This window comes from Myotis lucifugus, unplaced genomic scaffold (assembly GCF_000147115.1).
Source record: "Myotis lucifugus unplaced genomic scaffold, Myoluc2.0 scaffold_8, whole genome shotgun sequence".
Classification (NCBI taxonomy): Eukaryota; Metazoa; Chordata; class Mammalia; order Chiroptera; family Vespertilionidae; genus Myotis; species Myotis lucifugus.
In genome coordinates, this window is record NW_005871056.1 from 12,159,512 (window position 1) to 12,183,887 (window position 24,376).

The 24,376-nt window shown below is 41.3% G+C and overlaps 1 protein-coding gene across 1 annotated transcript in view; it reads left to right on the forward strand.

Annotated features, from left to right (window-relative positions):
- Nucleotides 1-24,376, forward strand: part of CUNH3orf20 (chromosome unknown C3orf20 homolog) — a 59,729-nt gene that overhangs the window by 19,182 nt on the left and 16,171 nt on the right. Inside the window, exons 6-10 of the mRNA XM_023749619.1 lie at nucleotides 836-968; nucleotides 2,406-2,669; nucleotides 13,861-14,013; nucleotides 14,796-14,916; nucleotides 21,298-21,429. Of these exons, the coding sequence (XP_023605387.1) occupies nucleotides 836-968; nucleotides 2,406-2,669; nucleotides 13,861-14,013; nucleotides 14,796-14,916; nucleotides 21,298-21,429 (803 nt within the window). The remainder of the gene's footprint in view (nucleotides 1-835; nucleotides 969-2,405; nucleotides 2,670-13,860; nucleotides 14,014-14,795; nucleotides 14,917-21,297; nucleotides 21,430-24,376) is intronic.

Consider the following 24,376-nt stretch of genomic DNA (forward strand, 5'->3'; position numbering starts at 1 on the left):
CTATACTTGTTAGCCTGCCTCTATTAACTCCTCTCGGCTCCGCGCCGCCGATCGTAGCCTATTCGATATCTTTTTAAAATCCTGATTTCTGGGCCTCATCCTTTGGAAATTCTGTTTCTTTGTTATGGGGTGAGGCCACAACATTAGTAACAAAGAAACAGAATTTCTGGAGGATGAGGCCCAGAAATCAGGATTTTAAAAAGATTCCCAGGTGATTCTAATGTGCAGCCAAGGTTGAGAACCACTGGTCTAATGGGTACAAAGTTTTAATTTTACAAGGTGAAAAGAGTTATAGAGATGGATAGTGGTGGTAGTTGTGCAACTGTGAATGTATTTAATACCACTGAACTGTACACTTAAAAATGAGATAGTAAAGTTACGTGAATTTTATCACAATATTAAAAAAAAAATTACAGTCCAATTCTCAATGGAGCCACAATACCCTCTGCAGAAGGCCTGAGATTAGCCAACATCAGAGAAGTGTTCAAGCCAATTGAGGTGGAATTGAAACTTCTTTGTTTAATCAGAAACATCAGAAGGTAATCATATTGGCATCCATGGCAGGCACACCTATGTGCCCCCCACCTACAACCAAGCTGCCCTTGGGGAAGCATAGCTGGATTCATCACTCTGTACAAGTATGCTCCACACACACTCTTGGTTGACTTGCAGAGTGACATCTGTTTTATCAGTGACCTGTGCCCAGGAAGCATAAATGATTCTCTTGATTATTTTGACTCTCAGGAGATGTGGTTCTCCTGCTCCCCACCCCACCACTCTTCCCCAGGAGAAACCATTTTCTAAAACTCTGTCCCTAACCTTTTTACAACTATAGGAAAAATGAAAAATTTGGAAGAGATAACCTCATCACCCTCTCAACGAGAAACAGGAACTGCCTCTGACAACGTGGAGATCAGTGACCCCTGTCCTGAGGCCCGGGAGAAGCTGCAAGAGATGTGTCGTCATATGTGAGCATTTTAGAAGTTGGGGGTAGATCAGAGAGGAGGGCAGGGCTGGCAATAATCTGTGTATGCATAAAAGGAAAATCACAAAAGTGTCTGAGTACCGGGAAGTGTCAGCTACCCAGTACCCCTAATAATAGTGACAGGGTGATGACTTGTTCCCAGTCCTTCCTCACAATCCTTTTCAGTCCTTGTATGGCCTTATGAGGAAGATGGGATTGATGCCCATATTGTGGGTGGGGAAACTGAGGCATTGCTTGAAGTCCCAAAGCTTGGTTGGCCTGACCCCAAGGCATTGATCTTTGCCTTCTCACCAGTGATACCATATCCTTTACGGAACTTCTTAGCGTATACAACCTTTGTGCCCTGAATGTTTTTTTCTTAGCATAATTTGTCAGAGTTCTGCAAAAAAGAAAAAGAAAAAAAAAGGAAGTATCTCTCAAAACAAACAAAAAAATTGACATGGATGATTAATGATATTTTTGATATTACTAGAGGCCCAATGCATTAAATTCATGCAAGAGTAGGCCTTCCTTCCCCCGACTGCTGGCACCAGCTTCCCTCTGGCACCCGGGACCTGGGCTTCCCTCCAGCCGCCAGCAGGCACCCAGGACCCGAGCTTCCCTCACAGCCCTGGCTTCCCTCACAGAAGGTCGTCTGGTCAAATTAGCATATTACGCTTTTATTATTATAGATGGATCCAACAAGTCCTAGCAAGTTAAGTCTACATTTCTTTTTTTTTTTAATATATTTTATTGATTTTTTACAGAGAGGAAGGGAGAGAGATAGAGAGTTAGAAACATCGATGAGAGAGAAACATCGATCAGCTGCCTCCTGCACATCTCCTACTGGGGATGTGCCCGCAACCCAAGTACATGCCCTTGACCGGAATCGAACCCGGGACCTTTCAGTCCGCAGGCCGACGCTCTATCCACTGAGCCAAACCGGTTTCGGCAAGTCTACATTTCTCTGAAGCCCAAACTATGGGCGATAAAGGACTTGAAACTTAGTCACCTCTAAGCCATATATGCCTTGGGCTCCCTGGGCCATTGAATATTACTACAGCTACAGAACATGGATAAAAGGAAGCCACTCAGTTTTACTCCTATTATTACATTCTGGAAGGAAGCTCTCTTTCCCTGTAACCTCAGGACTAGAGGGTGAGCAAAGCCTCCAGCTCCCCCAGGTTCCCCTTCAGCACACAGTTCTACTCCTTGGTCCTTACCTAGCGCTAAAGATGGGAAGGACTGGTCTGAGCTGCACCAGTCTCTTCCCAATTCTTCCTAAAAATACTAACCTTAAGGATGAGGGTAAGAGGTGGTGACAGGTACTTTTGGGACAGGGAATGAGATGGGAGTCCTAGGAGCGGGGGAGGGGCTATAGAGAACCTCACTGGTGAGTGAGAGCCAGGTGTTTAGAAGATAATGCTGGTTTTCCCTGCAGAGAAGCCGAAAGGACCTCGTGGAAAGGGAAGAATGTCTTCTGCCCCATGATGTTACGCAACTACGGGGCAAAGATGCCCATTCATTCGGGGTCAACCGTGAGCTCCTATCACCCTCACCTTCAAGGTACTCAGACTCCCACTCCCACTCCTCACCAGTCTTCCGCCTCCCATGCTCACTTCACTCAGCAGTCTCAGGAGTGTAAAGGAGGCAAGAAGAACATCAAGTTGCATTACACCTTCTGTGATGGGTCTTCCTTCGTTTAGTATCCTTTTATATGGGGCTGCCCCTTGTCCCCAGCAACTTAGCCCTAGAGAACTTCTGGGCCTGAGTATTTACTTTGGTTTTTTCAGTTAATCCAAGAAACCTGGTGACAGGTCCTACAGGATCGTAAGAGTAATTTCTAGGTCAGAGAGGACTCCCTTTGGAGAACATCTGGGTGGGAAGTCACCTTGGACCCCTACGTTTCTTGTAGAGATCCTGTTACCCACTCCCCAACATGTTCTAGAGCCTGACCAGACCACAGATGCCCAACCCATTTGTCAGAAAGGCCGAACTCAGAGAGGGCGAAACACTTATTCCAGGTTTTGCAGTCTGAGTTGGACAAGATGTCAAAGAGGGGAGACACTAAGCCATTATTTAGTCTTGTCCCTTCATTTTAGGAATGGGTAGTCTGAGTCATTCAATGTCACAAAAGGAATTTGGTGGCAGAGCCAGGCCTGGATTCAGGGCTGCCTCACCTCTATTTGGGGCCCTCTCTCTGGCACCGGTTTTATGCCTTTTAGGATTGTTTCCTCCAACAGAGAGCAAAATAGAGAATATGGAAGGGGATGGATAAAACCACTGGGCATTGTGTCCTCTACCTTTGAAGAATACGGCAGCTCTCTGAGCTGTCAAACAAGCTGCCCAGACAGGCCTGCTTGGCAACACCCCCCTCAATTCATTGGGCCTCCTCTCCGCTGAACTGGGAATTCAGAATTTAAGTGCCCTGTCAAAGGAATCGTATTGTTTCTATGACTGTAAATGAGTCCATTCATCACACTCTGCTCAGCCCTGCTTCTAATGTGCCCTGTAATATTGAACACAGCAAACTCCTTCCAGGGTAGCTGCTGCTCCCTATGGGTCATGGGGCTTCCCTCTCCCCCCTTTTCTAACTTTACACTGCATTGGATAGGATCATCCCCCTGAGCTCCTCATGAAGGTTATTAGGTTATTGGTGGGACCAGAGACGGTGGACTAGTTTACAATCAGGGCCCAACACCAGCCTGCTGGGCTCCATGTTTTCTCACCTGTCCCAGATTCCCAAGCCCAACCTGGGTGGGACCACCCAAAACCTGCAGGCCATCGCTACTAGCATGCTTGACTCATACCCCAACAATGAACACATCCTGGCAATTAATGTGTTTCCTATTTGGGAATCCCAGGAGGTCTGGGTTTGGGGCTTAGTTCTTCTTGGTGACTGTGCACAAGTCACTTTATCTCTCCGGGCCTCACTTCCCTCCATTATAAGATGAGGAAGTTAGACCCAGTGATCTTGAAGGAGAAATTCTGTTATTGTGTTCAAATGGTTAAAACACATGATGCAGCTGTTGGATCCCTCTTGAGTAAAGAAAATGTTTGGAAAACACTTCTCTCTTCTCATGGCTTCACAGAACAGTAGGCTCAGCAATTGATTATATTTTCACAGAGATACTGGGAAAAGCTCTCAGGTAGAAATAATATTTCTACCCTTGAAATGCCAAAAAGCTCCTGATGGGCAAACCCCAGAACCATCCCAATATGCATTTCATTTGGGTTGTCAGCATTTCCCTGAATCTCTTCCCTTAGTCCAGTGGTTCTCAACCTTCTGGCCCTTTAAATACAGTTCCTCATGTTGTGACCCAAACATAAAATTATTTTCGTTGCTACTTCATAACTGTAATATTGCTACTGTTATGAATCATAATGTAAATATCTGATATGTAGGATAGTCTTAGGGGACCCCTGTGAAAGGGTTGTTCAACCGCCAAAGGGGTCGCGACCCACAGGTTGAGAACTGCTGCCTTAGTCGTTGATTTCCCTCCAAACTTCCCTCAAAGTCCTTTTTCATATGAAGATATAAACTCATCACATTGATATCTATATAATAAAAGCCTAAGTGACAGTTACAGCAGAACGACTGGTTGCTATGATGCGCACTGACCACCAAGGGCAGATGCTCAACACAGGAGCTGCCCCCTGGTGGTCAGTGCGCTTCCGCAGGGGGAGCACCACTCAGCCAGCAGCCCGGCTCATGGCACAGCAGTGGCGGCAGGAGCCTCTCCTGCCTCCGCAGCAGCGCTAAGGATCAGTGAGCCGAGCGGTAAGGAGTCTGTCGCTAAGGAGCAGTGAGCCAAGTGGTAAAGAGCAAGTAGGCAGGCGGTAAGGAGCGAGGGATCCTGGATTGTGAGAGGGATGTCTGCCTGCCTGCTTATTCCCTACCCCTGGGATCGGGCCTAAGCCGGCAGGCAGACATCCCTCAAGGGGTCCTGGACTGTGAGAGGGTGCAGGCCCGGCTGAGGGTCCCCCCCTCCCTTATGCACAAGTTTTGTGCAATGGGCCTCTAGTACAGATATAAACCTTGGTCACTCTGTGTTCGGTACTGTGCTCAGCACTATTCCTTTAGAGATGTGTTGATCACTCAGAACCATAGTGTGAGGTAAGCATTTTTTAATATGATAAACTGCTCATAACATAAAATGTACCATTTTAACCAATGGCATCAAGTGCATTCACAATATTATACAACCATCACCACTATTTATTTCCAGACTTTCATCACCCCAAAAGGAAACCCCATACCTTTTAAATAATCACTCTCATTTTCCTTCCTCTACCCTTCCTAATGACTGCTAATTTGCTTTTCACCTCTATGTATTTGCCTACTCCAAATATTTCTTATAAATAAAATCATGCAACATGTGCCCTTTTATATCTGGCTGCTTTCACTTAGCATAATGTTTTTGACGTTCTTCCACATTATACAGTTGACCCTTGAGCATGGCAGGTTTTAACTGTGCTGGTCCACTGATAGGTGGATTTTTTTTCAATTGACTCATTCAGTTAAATTGGCCCTGCTCAGTTTAATTGCCCGAAGTTTATTTGATGTGCGAAGTTCAGTTGATCCTTGCAGTTCAAATTTGTGTTGTTCAAGAGTCAACTAGAGGTCAGAAATCCTTGAATGTGGAGGGCCAGCCTAAGTTATACATGGACTTTGTCCTTCACGGGCTGTAGGCACCCTTAATCTCCATGTTGTTCAGAGTCAATTGTATTATGCATCAGTACTTTATTCCATTTTTTTAAAAGGGGGGTAAAATTCACATAACATAAAATTGATTCTTTTAACATGTATAATTCAGCAGCATTTAGTACATTTACAACGTTGTGCAACTACCACCTCTATCAAATTCTGAAACATTTTTGTCACCCCAGAAAGAAAACTCTACACCCATTAAGCATTCACTCCCTATTTCTCCCTACCCCCAGCCTCAGCATCACCAATTTGCTTTCTGTGGGTTTGCCTATTGTGGACATCTCATATAAATGGAATCCTACAATATGTGGCCTTTTGTGTCTAGCTTTTTCACCTAATATAATGTTTTCAAGGTTTGTACATGTTGTAGCATTCATCAGAATTTCCTTCCTTTTGGTAGCTAAATAATATTATGTGGATTATAACACTTTAAAAAATTCATTCTTTTATTTATGGACATTAGGTTGTTTCCACCATTTGGCTATTAAGAGTAATGTTGCTATGAATATTTTTGTCTAAGTTTTTATTTGCACACCTATTTTCAATTCTTTGGAGTTTATATCTAAGAATGGAATTACCGCATCACATGGTAATTCTATGTTAATTAATTAAGAAGCCTTCAAAATGTTTTTCATAGTGGCTGCACCATTTTATATTTCTATCAGCAATGTGTTGAGGGTTCAATTTCTTCACATCCTTGACTATACAAGATATTTTTCCCCCTTTTTTAAAAAAAATTCCAGCCATTCTAATGGGTGTGAACTGATATCTCATTATGGTTTTGACTTGCATTTCCCTAATAACTAATGATTTTGAGCATCGTCATGTACCTTCTTTGTATATCTTTTTTTTAGAAATATGTATGCAAGTCCTTTGCCCATTTGTTGATTGTCTTTTTCTTATGAGTTCTTTATATATTGTAGATACTAGAATCTTATCAGATATATGATTTGCAAATATTTTTCCTATACTGTGGGGTGTCTTTTCACATTCCTGATAGCGTCCTTTGGTGTACAAAGTTTTTAACTATGGTGAAGTCAATTTTTCTATTTTTTTGTCCCTTGTATTTTGGTTTTCATATCTATGAACCCATTACTTACTCCTATGTTTTCTTCTAAAAGTTTTATTTTATTTTAAATTAAATCTTTATTGTTCAGATTATTACATTGGTTCCTCTTTTTTCCCACCATAACTCCCCTCCACCCAGTTCCCACCCCACCCTCCTCCCTCACTCCCCACCCACTGTCCTCATCCATAGGTGCACGATTATTGTCCAATCTCTTCCCGCACCCCCCACAGCCCTTTCCCCCCCAAGAATAGTCAGTCCATTCCCTTTCTATGTCCCTGATTCTATTACAATCACCAGTTTATACTGTTCATCAGATTATTTATTCACTTGATTTTTAGATTCACTTGTTGATAGATGTGTATTTGTTGTTCATAATTTGTATCTTTACCTTTTTCTTCTTCTTCCTCTTCTTAAAGGATACCTTTCAGCATTTCATATAATATTGGTTTGGTGGTGATGAACTCCTTTAGCTTTTTCTTATCTGTGAAGCTCTTTATCTGACCTTCACTTCTGAATGATAGCTTTGCTGGATAAAGTAGTCTTGGTTGTAGGTTCTTGGTATTCATCACTTTGAATATTTCTTGCCACTCCCTTCTGGCCTGCAAAGTTTCTGTTGAGAAATCAGCTGACATTCATATGGGTACTCCCTTGTAGGTAACTGAATTTCTTTCTCTTGCTGCTTTTAGGATTCTCTCTTTGTCTTTTGCTCTTGGCATTTTAATTATGATGTGTCTTAGTGTGGTCCTCTTTGGATTCCTTTTATTTGGGGTTCTATGCGCTTCCTGGACTTGGAAGTCTATTTCTTTCACCAAGTAGGGGAAGTTTTCTGTCATTATTTCTTCAAATAGGTTTTCAATATCTTGCTCTCTCTCTTCTTCTGGCACCCCTATAATTCGGATGTTGGTACGCTTGAAGCTGTCTCAGAGGCTCCTTACACTATCTTCGTATTTTTGGATTCTTTTTTCATTTTGCTTTTCCGGTTGGGTGTTTTTTGCTTCTTCGTATTTCAAATCTTTGACTTGATTCTTGCGGTCCTCTGGTCTGCTGTTGGGAGTCTGTATAATATTCTTTATTTCAGTCAGTGTATGCTTAATTTCTAGTTGGTTCTTTATCACAACATCAAGGGTCTCACTAGATTTCTTGAAGATCTCACTACATTTACCGGCGGTCTCACCAGTCTTTTTGAGGGCCTTACTAAATTTATCGGCGGCTTCTAGACAGTTCTTTAAAGACCTTAAAAGTGTGGTTTTGAACTCTATATCCAGCAGTTTGCTTTCCTCCATTTCTGTCATTTGTGTCCTGTTTCTTTGTCTCGGCATTTTTTATGCTTCGCTGTGTCGATAGAGTGCCTTTCTGTGCTAAGTGTCCCAATTACCTGAGGTAGACACTCTTGGTGCACCCCCTTGTGGGCTTTGTGCACAGTCTTGTTGTGGTTAAGCCTTGATTGTTGTAGTTATCACTGGGAGGAATTGACCTCCAGGCCAATTGGCTGTGAGAATCAGCTGTGTCTGCAGTGGGAGAACTTCTGTGCTGGAGACACCCCTCTGGGGCAAGACTTGCTTCAATGGGGCTTTGGTGCTCACTGAGTCTGCCCCCTGAGTGTGTCTTTCATGGTTCCATAGTGCTGCAAACTGGATGGTCCCACTCTGACCTCTGGGCTTCCTGCCTCCTGGATCGCTAGGGAGGTGCTAATCTAGCCTTTGCCTGAGGTATCCAGCAAAAGCCTCCCTGCAGGCTTGGGCGGGGCAGGTCCCACGGGATCAACAGGGCAGGCTAGCAGTTATGGCTGCTCTCTGTCTTGCCCTCAGAGGCTCTGCTTCTCAGTGTCCTGGTAATCCCTGCAAGCCCCTCAGAGAGAAAGCTGCCCTCAGGTTCTGACCGATGCCAGACAGTCCCGCTTCTCCCGTATGAGTCAGGGTTCCTAGGGACTCGCCCAGAACTGGAGCTCAGAGTCTGAGACTCCCTCCCCATTGAAAACGACAACCGCGCCCTCAGCCGCCAGCCCGATCCGCATGCACTCCGCACCTTAGTATTTTACTTCTGCACTGCGCCTCCTCTGAGTCTCAGTATGCTTTTCTCTTTCCTTCTAATTGTAGAATTTCCACTCAGCCAGCCTTCCTGTGGTTCTGGATGATGTCCTTTCCGTCTTTTAGTTGTATTTTTGAAGTGGTTGTTCGAGGCAGCAAACTCCAGTGTTTACCTATGCCGCCATCTTGGTTCTTCCTTCTTCTAAAAGTTTCAAAGTTAAAGCTCTTACATTTAGGTTTTTGATATAGTTTGAGTTGACGTTTGCATTTTTACATAGATAAGGGTCCAACTTCATTCTTTTGCATGTGATACCCAATTGTCCCAGAACTATTTGTTGAAGAGACTATTCTTTTCCCCATTTGAATGATCTTGGGACCTTTGTTGAAAATCAATTGACCATAGATGTATTGGTTTATTTTATTATTATTTTTAACCTTTTATGTTTTATTTCTGTACAAAGTGTCCTAGCTTCTTTTTTTAAAAAAAAAAAATTAAATTCTTGCCCTAACTGGTTTGGCTCAGTGGATAGAGCATCGGTCTGCTGACTCAAGGGTCCCAGGTTCAATTTCGGTCATGGGCATGTACCTTGGTTGCGGGCACATACCCAGTAGGGAGTGTGCAGGAGGCAGCTGATCAATGTTTTTCTCTCATCGATGTTTCTAACTCTCTACTTCTCTCCCTTCCTCTCTGTAAAAATCAATAAGATATATTTTTTAAAAATTAAATTCTTTATTGTTTAAAGTATTACATATGTCTCCTTTTTCCCCCATTGACCTCTCCCCAGCCGCTTCCACCCCCATATGTTTCTGTAGATCCCTATGGGGACTATTGCCATTAGCAAAATTAATTCTTCCAATCTATGAATACTAGCAACAAATGATATGAAATGCTGTATGTACAACAACAATAAGAAAGCAATGAACAAAAGGAAATGATATCATTTACAATAGCATCAAAAAGGATAGAATACTTTGGAATAAATTTAACCAAACAGTTTTCATTGTAGTTCACTGAAAACTATAACATATTGTTGAAATAAATTAAAGAAGATGGAAATGAATGGAAAGACATCTGATTTTTGCGTGTTGATGTTGTATCCTGCAACTTTGCATGTTTCTGGGAATTGGTGTCCTCTTCAACTAGGTTATCTAACTTGTGGGTGTACAATTGTTCATATAATTCTCTTATGATTATTTTTCATTTCTGTAAGGTCATTAATATCTTCACTTTCATTTATAATTTTAGAAATTTGAGTTTTCCTTTTTTTCTTACTTAGTCTAGCTAGAGTTCTGTGAATTTTGTTAATATTTTCAAAGAAGTAATTTTTGGTTTTGTTTGTTCTCCCTTGTTTTTCTATTCATTGCTTTGTTTTTCTATGCTCTAATCTTTATTTTCTTCCTTTTGCTACCTTTAGCTTTAATTTGCTCTTCCTTCTTATAGTTCATTAAGGTGGAAGTTTGGGTTATTGATTTGATATCTTTTTTCTCCTTTAATATTAGTATTTATAGCTATAAATTTCTTTCTGAGCATTGCATTTACTTTATTCCATAAGTTACAGTATGCCGTGTTTTTGTTTTCTAATTTACCTTGTGATTGCTTCTTTATCCATTGGTTGAGTGTGTTGTTTAATTTCCATCTATTTGTGAACTTTCCAAATTTTCTTTTGTCTGTGACTTTTAGTTTCATTCTGTTGAAATATACTAGTACTCTCTATGGTTATAATCTTTTAAAATTCATTGAGACCTGTTTTGTCGCCTAACATATTGTCTGTACCAGAGAATGATCCATGTGAACTTGAGAAGAATGTGTATTTTGCTGTTGGTAGATGGGATATTCAGTATATGCCTGTGAGGTTTATTTGGTTTATAATATTGATTGAGTCCTCTATTTCTTTATTGATTTTCTGTCTAATTGTTCTATCCATTATTTTTTTAAATATATTTTTATTGATTTCAGAGAGGAAGGGAGAGGGAGAGATAGAAACATCAATGATGAGAGAGAATCATTGATTGGCTGCCTCCTGCATGTCCTCTACTAGGGATCAAGCCTGCAACCTGGGCATGTGCCCTTGACCAAAATCAAACCCAGGGACCCTTCAGTCCATGGGCTGAGGCTCTGCCCACTGAGCCAAACTGGCTAGGGCTATTCTGTCCATTATTGAAAGTGAGGTAGTGAAGTCTTCAACTCTTATTTTAGTACTTATTTTTTAAATTCTGTCAATTTTTGCTTTATATATTTTAAGCCTCTATTGTTAGGTGTGTATGTCTGTACTTGATATGTATTCTTGAGGCATTGACCATTTTCTGAATACATAATGTCTTTCTTTGTCTCTTGTAAAATAATTTTTATTTAAAATATGTTTCATCTGATATCAATATAGCCAACTTTGCTCTCTTTTGTTTGCAATTTGCATATCCCTCTTCATAATTTCACTTTAAAAAATATTTTTATTGATTTCAGAGAGGAAGGGAAAGAAAGAGAGAGATAGAAACATCAATGATGAGAATCATTGATTGGCTGCCTCCTGCACACCACCACTGGGGATCAAGCCGGCAACCTAGGTATGTGCCCTGTCTGGGAACCAAACCGTGACCTGCTGGTTCATAGGTTGATGCTCAACCATAGACCCACACTGGCTGGGCCATGATTTCACTTTTAACCTAGTTGTGTCTTTGGATCTAAAGTGAGTCTCTTGTAGAATGCATATGTGTGGATTATGGTTTTTGTAAAAATCCATTCTCACAATCTCTGCCTTTGTTTGGAAAGTTTAATCCATTTATATTTAAAATAATTGCTGATATGAAAGGGCTTAATCCTGACATATTACGTTTGTTTTTTATATCATATATTTTTTGTTCCTTAGTTACTACATTACTGCCTTCTTTTGTGTTTTATTTTATTTTATTTGTAGCATGACATTTTTATTCCCTCCTCATTTTCTTTTCTCCATATTTTTAAGTTATTTTCTTAGTGGTTACCCTGGTATCATGGTTTGAATAGTGTCTGCCAAAAATTTATGTTCACCTGAATCCTCAGAATGTGACCATATTTAGAAATAGGGCTTTGCAGATGTAATTATTAAGTTAAAATGCAGCCATATTGGATTAGTGTGGGCCCTAATTCAATAAGAGAAAACAGTCACACACAGAGTAATTAAGTCCATGTGATGACTGAGAAAGAGATTATAATGATACACCTATAAATCAAGGAATGCCAAAGATTCCTGACAACCACTAGGAATTAGGAAGAGGCAAGGAAGTATTCTTCCCCAGGGCCTCCAAAAGCATGACCCTGTCAACACCTTGCTAGTCTTCAGTTAGAGAATAAATTTCTGCTGTTCAAGTGACCCAGTTTGTGGGATTTAATTACAGCAGTTCCAAGAAATTAGTATACTTGATTATTACAACTGATAACAAACTAGTTTGAATTAATACTAACTTAGCCTTAATGGTATACAAAACTCTGCTCCTATACAGCTTATTCCTTCTTTTTTATGTTGTTGTTATCACAAATTACATCTTTATATAGAAGTATGCCATTAACATAGATTTACAATTATTTTATGCATTTGCTTTTTCAAATCACATAGGAAAGAAAGGAATTATAAACAAAAAATACTATAATACTGGCTTTTATATTTACTTATAGAGTTACTTTACTGATGTCCTCTTTTTCTTTGCATGTCTTTGAGTTACTGCCAAGTGTACTTTCATCTCAGCCTGAAGGACTCCATTTAACATTTTTTGTAGTGGTGAATTTCCTCACCCTTTGTTTATTTGGAAAGTCTTAATTTCTCCTTCATTTTTTTGAAGGATAGTTTTGCTTAATACAGAATTCTTGGTTGACAGATTTTTTTTTCTTTCAGCTCTATAAATATTCCATTCTATTGCCTTTTGGCCTCCATGGCTTCTAATGATAAATTGGCCATTAATCTTATCGAAGATCCCTTGTACATGACAAGTATCTTTTCTCTTGCTGCTTTCAGGATTCTCTCTGTCTATGTCTATTGGCAGTTTGATACTAATGTGTCTCAGTGTGGCTATTTTTAAATTTATCCTACTTGGAATTTGTTGAGTCTCTTTATTGTGTAGATTGGTGTCTTTCATAAAATTTGGAGAGTTTTTATTCATTATTTATTCAAATATTCTTTCTGCCCCCTTCTCTCTCTCCTCTACTGGGGCTCTTGTTATGTATGTCTTGCTCAATTTGTTAGCCCCCCGATTTCTGTTAATTTTTCTTCATTCTTTTTTTATTTTTCCATTTCTCAGGCTGGATAATTTCAATTTATCTCTCTTCAAGTTCACTGATTTTGTTCTTCTACTGTGGCAATCTACTGATAAACCCATCCAGTGAATTTTTTCATTTTATTTATATACTATTCAGCCTCAAAATTTCTATTTTTTTTACTTTTAGAATTTCTGTTGATTATTTATGAGTTTGTGGAAAAGGATTAAGAGGGTGGATCCTAGTACCAACCACTGAAATTTTTCCATATGGAGTACTTCTGAAAACCCTGCAAACAGGATAGTAGCTGCCCTCTTATTTGGGACCAATGTTTCTGGGGGCCTCTTGGTAGGAAATGAGCAGCTAGACATTGGCTGCTCTCCTAGATTGGTCAGAAGGGGAGGCAGCCTGACAGATTAGAGATATTACTGGCCTCAGTATACTGGCTCTGCCACTTCCTTGTGGTGTGATGTGAGGCAGACCATTTCTTTGCACCTTGAATTTCTCATCTGTATGGTAATCAACTCATCCTGGTTTGCCAAGGACTTCCCTGATTTTAGCAGTGAAAGTCCCACATCCCACGGACCCCCTCAAATGCAGGGAAACCCTATTCATCTGTGAGATGGAGATGATAATATTTACCACAGGGTGGTTGTGTGGACTATAAAGAAGATAACAGGAAAGCACCAGAGGCATGGTCAAGTCCACAGTCAATGAGTTGTTATGCAAAGTTCAGGGAGGGTCTTTAAAAACTAGGAATGATGTACCATTTAAACAACAGATTTGTAGACTTGCTTTCCATGGGGCATCTAAGAATAGAACCTGGAGAGTTTTTTGTTAGTTCTACTTAACCATTTCTGCCAGCTATCCCTCCGGAAACATTGCCATGTGTCAGATCCCCACTTGCTGCGGAGGGAGAACCATCACCTTACTCTTTAATGACACACCCAACTTCTCCTTCCTGGCCCTGTTCAATGCTGAAGGCCAGGGCTTCGTTCACTACAACCTAAAGTCCTGGTGAGTGGGTTGAAGGAATTATGGCCCCATGGAAGTATCTCTGAGGGTGACAAAGGGGGGTGCGGGACAGAGGGGGCAAGTAGGAGTCCTAGGGGAAAGGAGAGGTCAGGCAGTGTTCAGAAGTTAAGGCCACAAGGCAATGCCTACAGAAAAATAGGTACTTTGAGGCCCTCACTTGCTACATCAGTATTATCATAGCTGATGAGAATGGCAGCTCTCCAAGACCTACTTCACTTGTATCCCCACAGCACTAAGATCTTGATTTTTGGCTAGATTAATGGAACAATTCTTTAGTGGAGAGAAGTGTTTAAACCAAGAGAGAGTGAAGTAGAAGCCACAGGCACCACTTCTGTGGGGTGTTTTAAAAGAAGCACATATTTTTGCTAGCCAATAGTTGTGTTTTGCTTGGCCTTTCATAAGGAACTGTTCTTGAAAGAAATAACTTACTTTCATGTTATAGATGTTCCCATTTTGATAACTAAGATCTTGTATACTCAGGATCCTAGGCTACAGGGTACACATTCCATTTCTGTCCCTCTGGGTTTGTCCTGGAGCCTCCATCATCTCCCTCAGACCTGCCCTTCCCAACAATTCTCCCAGTAGGATCAACAGGACTGAAGGGACCTCACACCATATTAGGCAAGAGAAGTGAGGCTGCTGCAGGAAACCATGCTTTCTCCAGCTGGGGCAGAGTCTCAGAACCCTGCCTGCCTATTGCCAGTAGTAATGAGGGCTTCCTTCAGGGGTCTGGTGGCAGCTCCTCACCTATGTGTCTTTCCTAGCTGCCCATATGTCTTGGTCTTGGATGAGGAAGGCGGGACCACCAACGACTACAAGGGCTATGCAGTCCACAAGTGGAGCTGGGCTTCTAAGACAGAGACTTTGCTCTCCTTGGAATATAAGGTAGGGGTTCGCAGCACAGGTAGGGCAGCCTTGGCAGCCCTCCCTGGGCTGCTCAGCATCAAGAGTTAGAGGACTACCTGTAAGACAAGAGCCCTGCTCTCCAGAAGCGTGTAGTCTCATTCCGAGGTTCCCAAGTTGGTGGGCAGTGGTCTAGGGCTGGCTAAAGTGAACTTTTCACTAGCGTAACAGCAACTGTTTGCTGCTGTACTGACCTTTCTTGGTAATATCTTCCTGTGTTATTTTTATTATTAATATTACATTTTGATAGTTTAAATGTCCTTTATTTTAGGAAGTAATCATTATAGTAGTTGGTAGTTTTGTTTTTATGCTTATACATGGCATAAGAAAAGTTAGCAATTATATGTTGATCTCTCCAGTTTTTTGTTTTTATAACTTTACTACCTATGAAATTTAAAAATCTGGGAGTCAAAGGTGGCTGACAGATCCAAATCCTTTTTTCCTTCACTGGATTGTTCAGACAGCCATTAATCAGATTTATTAATTTATTATTCAATGTTGAATTACTCATATTAAATAGTAGCTTAAGTTTAAGTGTTAGTAAAGCAATTATCTAAGCCTGAGTTTCTCATCCTTAGCACACTGACATTTGGGCATGGATAATTCTTTGTTACAATGTTCCTTGAATTATAACTGTAGGATATATAGCATGATGCCAGTAATATACCCTCCTCTAATTGTGACAACCAAAATATATCACCAGACATTGCCAAATGTCCCCTGGGGGACAAAATTGCCCCTGGGTGAGAGTAACCAATCTAGGGGATGTAAAGATCAGCAACATCCATTGAGGAAGTCAAAGCTCTGGATGGGGGTTAATAAGAACACAGGGTAGAGACGAATAAGGCTGTGAGAGAGGGACAAGCTCATAGGGTTGGGAGTCAGAGAAAGATCACAGAACATAGAATCCACTCAAAGTGGCCTGAGAGTAAGAGACCTAAGGTAAGGATTATGGACAGAAACACTCTTGGAGTACATGGTAGGGTTCAGGCATCCTATCCCTGATCTCCTGTCTCCTGCCCTTCCTATTTATCCTCTACATTGGCCATTGCATTCTCATCCTTATATCCTGATTCCTTTAGATCAGCGAACCTCTGCTCAGAAACAGTCGATCTCCTGAACACATATCAATCTTCCTACCCCCCCTTCCCAACACCAGCCCGAAATGCACCCCCCCCTTTTCTCTACCAATCCAAAATGTTCCTCCTTCATCCCTCTGCTCAGACTTTCCCTTCTTTGTGGCATCCCACCCCACACCCATTTCTCCTCACATTGCCCCACAGTTTGGATTAGTCATTTGATGATTAGTCATGAGTGAAGAGGTTCTCAGCTCTGGTTGCATATCAGAATCACCTATGGAACTTTAAAAATGCATATTTCCAGAGAGATTCTGATTCAGTTGGTTTGTTATAAGTTCTGGAATTTGAAGTTTTCATGAATATTTCTGATACTTGGCCAGGTTCAAGATTTTCAATCTAGGGGTGTATTGAGCTGGTGTCTTAAAATTTAACTTTTTGTAGCTGTATGATAAGTTTATAATGCAAGATGATTATAAATTGGTTACAGGCAGACACTATATGAGGTATATCATTGTGGCCAAGTGGACAGAGAACTGGGATGAGAGTCTGAGAGCCAAGTACTAGTGCCAGTTTTTCTAGGCTCTGGCTGTACAGCTGTGTGAAAACCACTTAGTTTCTCTGAGCTTGGTTGTCTCACCTATACAAGGTGGGTCATCAGACCTGCTCTCCTGCCTCAAACTGCTTTTGTAAGAACTGAATGAAAGAATGGAAGGGAAGGTGCTTTGACATCACCAAAATGTTTTAGCAATGTATTTCAGTTTATTGTTCTGTTCCTTGGGACTGCATACAGAAATACACAAGGCCTGGAGCAGTCAGGAGCAGCCTGGAAGACAAAGTGTTCCTTGAGTTGTAACATGAGTGTGTATGCATATGATTTACATAGATAGAAGAAGGTAGGGAGAGGATTTGGGGTAGAGGGAGTAGCATTTGTAAAGGTCAAAGTTGGGATTCAGTGTGGTATTGTTAAAAGTTCACAAGTGTCTCTTGTGAAAGAAATGGGGCTAAGAGGTGTATTTGTTGAGGTGTGAAGGAGAGAGGTATTGGATGTCAGGCTGAAGAGTATGCATGCTTTCTTGAAGGCTGCAGTGGCCATTTGTTTTTACCCAGTATAGCATTTCCAGTGTTCCTCATTCCTCCCTGAAAAATCCAAGTTTCTTTCTGGTATCATTTCTTTCCAACCCAAAGAGCTTCCTCTAGCATTTCTTGAAGTATAGATCTGCAAGCAGCACATTCTGTTTTCTTTCATCCTATATAATAATAGCCCAGTGACCAAATGGCAGAACAACCAGAACAACCGGTCGGCCAGTCACTATGTCACGCACTGACCACCAAGGGGCAGACACTCAACGCAGGAGCTGCCCCCGTATGGTCAGTGCGCTTCCACAGTGGGAGTGCCACTTGGCTGACGGGGATGAGCTGACCGGGATGAGTGGCGCTCCCACAGCGGGCCAATCCCCGCAGGCCACGCCCCCACCAGTGCACGAATCCCATGCACCGGGCCTGGAAAAATAATGTCTTTATTAAAGGGTATTTTTGCCAGATTTAGGATTCTGGGTTGACATTTTGTTTTGTTTTGTTTTAGCATTTAAATATGTTGTTCTACTGTGTCTGATCTCCATATTTTACGATCAGAAGTCTGTAATTATTCAAATCATTGTTCATTTTCTCTAGTTTCTTTCAAGATTTTACCTTTTCTTTGTTTCTAAGTTTGGATATGTTGTCTTAATATTTCTAGGTGTTGTTGTCTTAATATTTATTCTGTTTGGGATTTACTGAACTTCTTGAGTCTGTAAATTAATGTCTTTCATCATATTCAGGAAATCTTATTGCATTAGAAAAAAATTATACTCCAGTCTCTCCTTTTCTATCTCTAAATTCACTAACTTTATCCTGTCATCTCTGTTTTGCTATTCTGCTAACCCTATTACTATTTTTTTTTAGAGAGGGAAGAAAGGAGAGAGAAGAAACATCAATGTGAGAGAGAATCTTCAATTGGTTGTCTCCCGTTCATGCCCCAACCAGGGACTGAACCTGCAATCTAGGTATGTGCCCTGGCTGGGAACTAAACTTTCGACTTTCCAGTGCATGGAACAATGTTCCAACCAACTGAGCCATTATGGCAGGACCAATGAAATTTAAAATTTCAGATGTTTTCACTGCTAGAATTTCCATATAGTTCTTTTCTGTATATTCTATTTCTGATATTTTTCATTCATTATAAGTATATTTTCCTTTATCTCATCAACTATAGTTAAATTGGCCGCTTTAAAGTCTTTGTCTGATAACTCAACATCTTGGTCATATCAATAGGGTTGGCCTCCGTTGATTTTCTTTTTCCTTGAGAATGGCTCACACTTCACTGGTTCTTCACATGCTGAGTAATTTTAGATTGTTGACATTATGAATGTTATGTTGTGGAGTCTCTGAATTCTGATGTATTTCTCTGAAGAGTGTTGATGTTTTTGTTTTAACAGTCAAAGAATTTGGTTAGACTGATACCACAAACTGTCTCACCTACAGTGGGCAGCAGCTCAAATCTCAGTTCAGTTTTTTTGTTTCCCTAGCTATAAATTATAAATTATCTTGAGTCTGCCTTGCTCATGCATAGTTCAGGGATCACCCAGAGATGTGGACAATTTATGTATAGAATTCAGGGCTCTATTTCTCTCCCTCTGTCCCTTTTGGAAATCTTTCCTTACAGTAGTTGCCCCAGGTTCTGTTCTTTGATTCTTTGAACCAGAAAAATGGTGAAGTTTGGGCCATGACTGTAGCCTGTCTTTAGGCTAAAGCTGTAAAACAGAAAATCATCCCATGCTGGTCCTACCCTTTAAATTTTGACTCTTCAAAGTCTCCCTGTTCTTTTTCTTTGTATTTTATGTTTAAAATATATTTTTATTGATTTCAGAGAGGAAGGGAGAAAGAAAGAGAGAGAGAAATATCAATGATGAGAGAGAATCATTGATTGGCTGCCTCCTGCACACCCCCTACTGGGGATCGAGCCTGCAACCTGGGCATGTGCCCTTGACCGGAATTGAACCTGGGACCCTTCAGTTCACAGGCTGACGCTCTATCCACTGAGACAAACCAGCTAAGACCCTGCTATTTTATTATTTATTTATTTATTTATTTTTTTATTTTTTTATTGGCCCTGCTCTTTTTAAACTCTTCATAGCTTTGGGTGGTTTTATAACTTGTAGTAGTTTTCTTGGTGTTTTTTTGTTTGTTTGTTTGTTTTGTTTTGTTTTCCAAGCCTCTTAGGAGCTGACTCAGCTATGCTGGAAATAGAACCAACTAGCTGGTTTTTAAGTTGAAGGCTGGTATGTTCAGTCTAGCATTTGTATGGAAGGTCAGCTGGAGAGAGAAAGATCAATGGATAGGCTGATAGAAAGACCTGGCATGACTAAGGGTAGTCCCAATATTTTTTTTAAAAGAGCTAGTTCAATAAAAAAGAATTCAGTATTCAGGCATGGGCTATAAAGGATAAATGAGAGAAGAAGGGAATTATAGATGTTTCCATAGTGGAGCGTGTATCTTCTGGGTGGATATAGAGAAGTTTCTGAGAGGGTCAAAGATCAGTATGTTTTTAGATATTTTGATTGGATTCAACAGTCATTTATCCTAGGGTGAGAGATTGGGGATGATGGAGATTTTATACATATAATTGGGTTGGCTCATGAACTCCTGAGCAGCTGAGTAGTAACTGAGTTTATATTGGTGGCATTTGGGGAGAGGAAGAGAAACCATCCAGGGAGCAGGGGTAATAAACACAGCTAAGCCCTTTGCATGTTTTATCTCATGAAATCTGCTCAGTGCTGTAGGAGGCAGATTCTATTATTGTCCCCAGGCTCAGAGAAGGGAAGTAACTTGCCTAAAATTGCCCAACTTGTAAGTAACAATACTAGGATTTGAACCTTAACCAACTGCAGTGCTTGAGCTCTTACCCACAGCTCTATTCTACATCTCTCTAGAAGCAGAATTGGAGAGGATAGATTTTTTTCTTAAGTGTGAGTGTGATCAACAAGCTTGATGATATCAAAAGACTTGAAAAGAAGACAGCCATGGATCAAATGTTCTCAGGTTGCTGGAGGGGACTAGTATCCAGACTTCAGAGTGAGGAAGGGACTCATTGGTGAAGAAGTTAAATGTGGGCCTTTGAGCTAACAAGTGAAATAATAGAAGGAAATGGGATGAGTGAAATGGAGAGTGTTTTCTTAGTTCAGAGGAGTCTTGAGGGTGAGGGGGAACGGTAATAGGTCAGGAACGTTGAACATTGAAGGGAGAATCATCATGCAGCTGCCTAAGGCTTCAGACTCCTAGGCCTTTGGTAGGAACACTGTGCATAAATAACTGCATACATGAACCATCCAGGGGCCTTACATGTGAGTTGCTCTGCCACATCCTGACTATGCCTGCTCATGTTCAGTATGGGCCTTTGTGGCTCACGAAACCACTTCCAAAATCTTTATCTCATTTGAATCCAATACTAGGGTTTCAACTATTTCATATTGAAGATTTGCACTTCAGAGAGGCCCAATGGCTTGCTAACAGGAGGAAAAACTGGAACTTATCCCTAACCCACAGAGTTCTTAGTATGGAGTGTGTTGCTATAAGAACAGCTCACCTTCCCTGAAACTGCTACATAGGAAATCCCACCCTTTTGCAAGTGGTGAAAAGGAGTAGTTCCTCTGGCTTTTTTTTCAGGGGAAGAGTGGTGACATATTTGGTGACTGTGGAGGAGGGGAACTGAGCATGTCTGGCTCGGCCCCTGCTGGGTTCCTTTTTGCTGTCTGCCCACCCACCTGCGGAGGGGTATGTTCTGATGCTCCCTGCCATATGGTCAACTTTCCAAGGCAGCTCTGTGCTGTAGAGCAAGGCTCATCATTAGACCTGGTGCCTGAGTGGACACAGCATCTGATTCAGGGATAGTGTTGGCTTATGACCCAAGCTGTATCCCCACATGGCTCTACCAGAACCATAGCTGACTTGCCTGCTGATGCCTGTGTCTCTCGCACAGTTGGTTCCAAGCTTAGGTTGAAAAGGGAAGGGACAGGGGTAAGATGGCATCATTATTTTTTTTTTTGCCAGTACCCCAAAGAGAGACTGGAATTCTTCTCTCTTCTCCACGAAAGCTATATTCCAACATAAGAACCAGAAAGATTTTACAGCTCCCTCAGTACCAAGCCAAGAGAGGTTTTGTGCTTTGTGGTAGATCAGGGTGGGTGAACAATAGAAGCACAGGTCCGCTGAATACTGTTTTTTGTGTGTGTGTTTTTTTCATTTACAGATGAATGAGCAAATGAAGCTGACGGTGCTGGGGCAGGACTCCATTCTAGTCACCTTTACCTGCATGAATGAGACAGTAACACTTACTATATCGGCCAATAACTGTCCTCACGGGGTAGGGCACGATAAAAAGGTAAGGCGAAGCAGACCAGACACCCAGGTTTGACCCCAGGGCATCTCAGCATGTCTTGCCACTCTACATCTCAATGTCATTGTGCCTCCTTCCTGCCTAATGGATTCCTACTCGTCACACACACCTGTACCCCATGCAAGGCCCTCCCTCTTTCTCTGCCTAATGGATTCCTACTCATCATTCACTGACTGTCTTTAATACCTTGTCTGTGAAACTTAGGTCAGTTAGGAGTCTTTTAGTGTGACAGAATGCAATGCAGACTGGCTTAAGCATGAAAAGAGACTATATTGGCTCAGTAAACTGAAGTCTGTCAATAGGCAGCTTCAGGCATGGCTGCATCCTGGCCCTCAACTGATTACATCAGATCTTCCCACCTCTTGGCTCTGTTTTTTTAGGGAGTTTCTCTCCTTATGGTGACAAGATAGTCATGAGCATCTCTGTGTTCATTATTCTGTCAGCTTTAGTCTCCCCAGGAGAACAGGGACTTCTCTTTCCCAAGTGCTCCAGTAGAAGTGCCAATACCAACATCATTGGCTCTTCTGGATGCCCATGCCTGAAATGTTCCCTGTGGCCAAGAGTGTATGCTGCTCTCACTGACCAGGCTCAAGTGTCGTGTCCATCCTGGGAGCCATAGGGTGCAATCAGCCCCAGGTAACACCTGGACAAAGGATGATGCAAGAATGTTTTCCTAAAGGAAAATCATGGTGCTGTTATCAGAAGAGGAAGAGATCATGCTGGACAGAATAACTGCCAACTCTGTCACCCCCTTATTCATCTCAGGTAGAGTCCACCTCTCCTCCTCGGCCCTCCCAGACATGACTCACCTCCATTCTAGTACTCCTTCTTATACAAGCCAATCTTCTCTATCAAATTGGGAATTCCTTGTGATTTTTACTGATGACTATTGCTTCAGGGCCCAACACAAGGACTGCTTCAAATTAAGCATGTACTAAACATTTGTTGGGTGGGTGAGAAAACAGTGTAGACTCGAAGCCCAATTCTCCCATTCACTGGAGATAATATATATATATATATATTACTGTTACTACTGTGTGCCTAGTCATGAGTCAACATTGTGGAGAAAGATGGAAGGGACGAAGGGGACACATCCCTGATTCCTGAGGAATTTATAAGCTAGAAGAGAGCAGTTGACAAACACGATGAGACTGGGGCGACCCAGGCTCATCAGTGGAGCAGGCCACTGGCACTACACACAGGGCAGTTTGCTGGGATTGGATCACTCAGGAAGGCCCATGGAGTAGGAGCAGGAGGACCACATCTCCCAGTTTGCCCAGTCCCTGTTTACATCTGTCACACTCTTTCACTCTCAGAAGTATCCTAGTTTGGATGATCAATTATATGGTCACACTGAGCAAGGCTCTTGATCTGTGGGGGCACTTGCTGCCATATGCCACAGGCTCGTAGACTCTCAGAGCTGATGGAACCCATAAGGAGCAGCCAGCCCAACATCCTCATTTTACATGGAAACACAGGAGACAGGCATGTGGTAGGGACCCATGTGGTACCATGTTATGTGTACAGAGAACACCCGTGTTTCTCCTGGAGGAAAGTGTTGCACCTGTTATTTTCCATGCATTTTTATTTCCACAGCATTTCATCTTCATTAATTCATTAACTAATTCAATAAACATTTATTAGTACCTGCAGTGTGCCAAGTTGGCTGCTGGGAATGTAGAAATGAAAGAAGTCTCACTCCCTCTAGTCTCTGAAATACTTTCAGTCTAATGAAAGGGCAAAATCATAGCACCAGTTGTATTCCAGCTTGATGGGTGTAGGGCACCAGAGAGGGGCTCTGCGGGAGCTGTCAGGGTTCATTAAAGAGGTCTCATAGGAGCACCCAGGAAACTCAGTTACTTCAAAGAGCAAAATTGATTTTGAGTTCATCTGGGCAGAGATGAACAATCATGCTTATTGATGAGTCGATCCTATTAATTTGGTTCCATGCTAGTATGCTAGTACTCTAAAAGTCATTGTTGTTGTACTTCACAGAACTAGAAAAAATATTTCAAAAATTTATATGAAATCACAAAAGACCCCGAATAGCAACAGCAATCTTGAAAAAGAAGAACAAAGTTTGAGGAATCAATCACCTTAGCTGATATCAATATATACTACAAGGCCATAGTAATCAAAGCAACATGGTACTGGCATAAAGACCAACATATAGATCAATGGGACAGAATAGAGAGCCCAGAAATAAACCCACACTTGATGGTCAATTAATATATGACAAAAGAGGCAAGAGCATACAACAGGGTAAAGATAGTCTATTCAATAAATGATGTTGGGAAAATTGAACAGCTACATGCAAAAAAAAAAGAAAGAAAGAAAGAAAGAAACTAGATCAACTTATGCCATGCACAAGAATAAACTCAAAATCGATTAAAGACTTAAATGTAAGACTTGAAACCATAAAAATCCTAGAAGAAAACATAAGCAGTAAAATCTCAAACATTTCTCGTAGCAATATTTTTTCTGATCTATCTCCTCAAGCAAGGGAAACAAAATAAAAATAAATAAGTGGGACTCCATCAAACTAAAAAGTTTTTGCACAGCAAAAGAAACCACCAACAAAATGAGAAAACAACCCACTGAATCGGAGAACATATTCTCTCCAATGATACATCTGATAAGGGGTTAATATCCAAAATTTATAAAGAACTTAAACAATTCAACAACAAAAAATCCAACTAAAGAATGGACAAAGAATCTGAATATACACTTCTCCAAAGAGGATATACAGATAGCCAATAGACATAGGTAAAGATGCTCAACATCATTAATCATCAGAGAAATGCAAATTAAAACCACCTCATACCTATCAGAATGACTATCAATACATCAACAAGTGTTGGTGAGGATGTGGAGAAAAGGGAACCCTTGTGCACTGTTGGTGGGAATGCAGATTGGTGCAGCCACTGTGGAA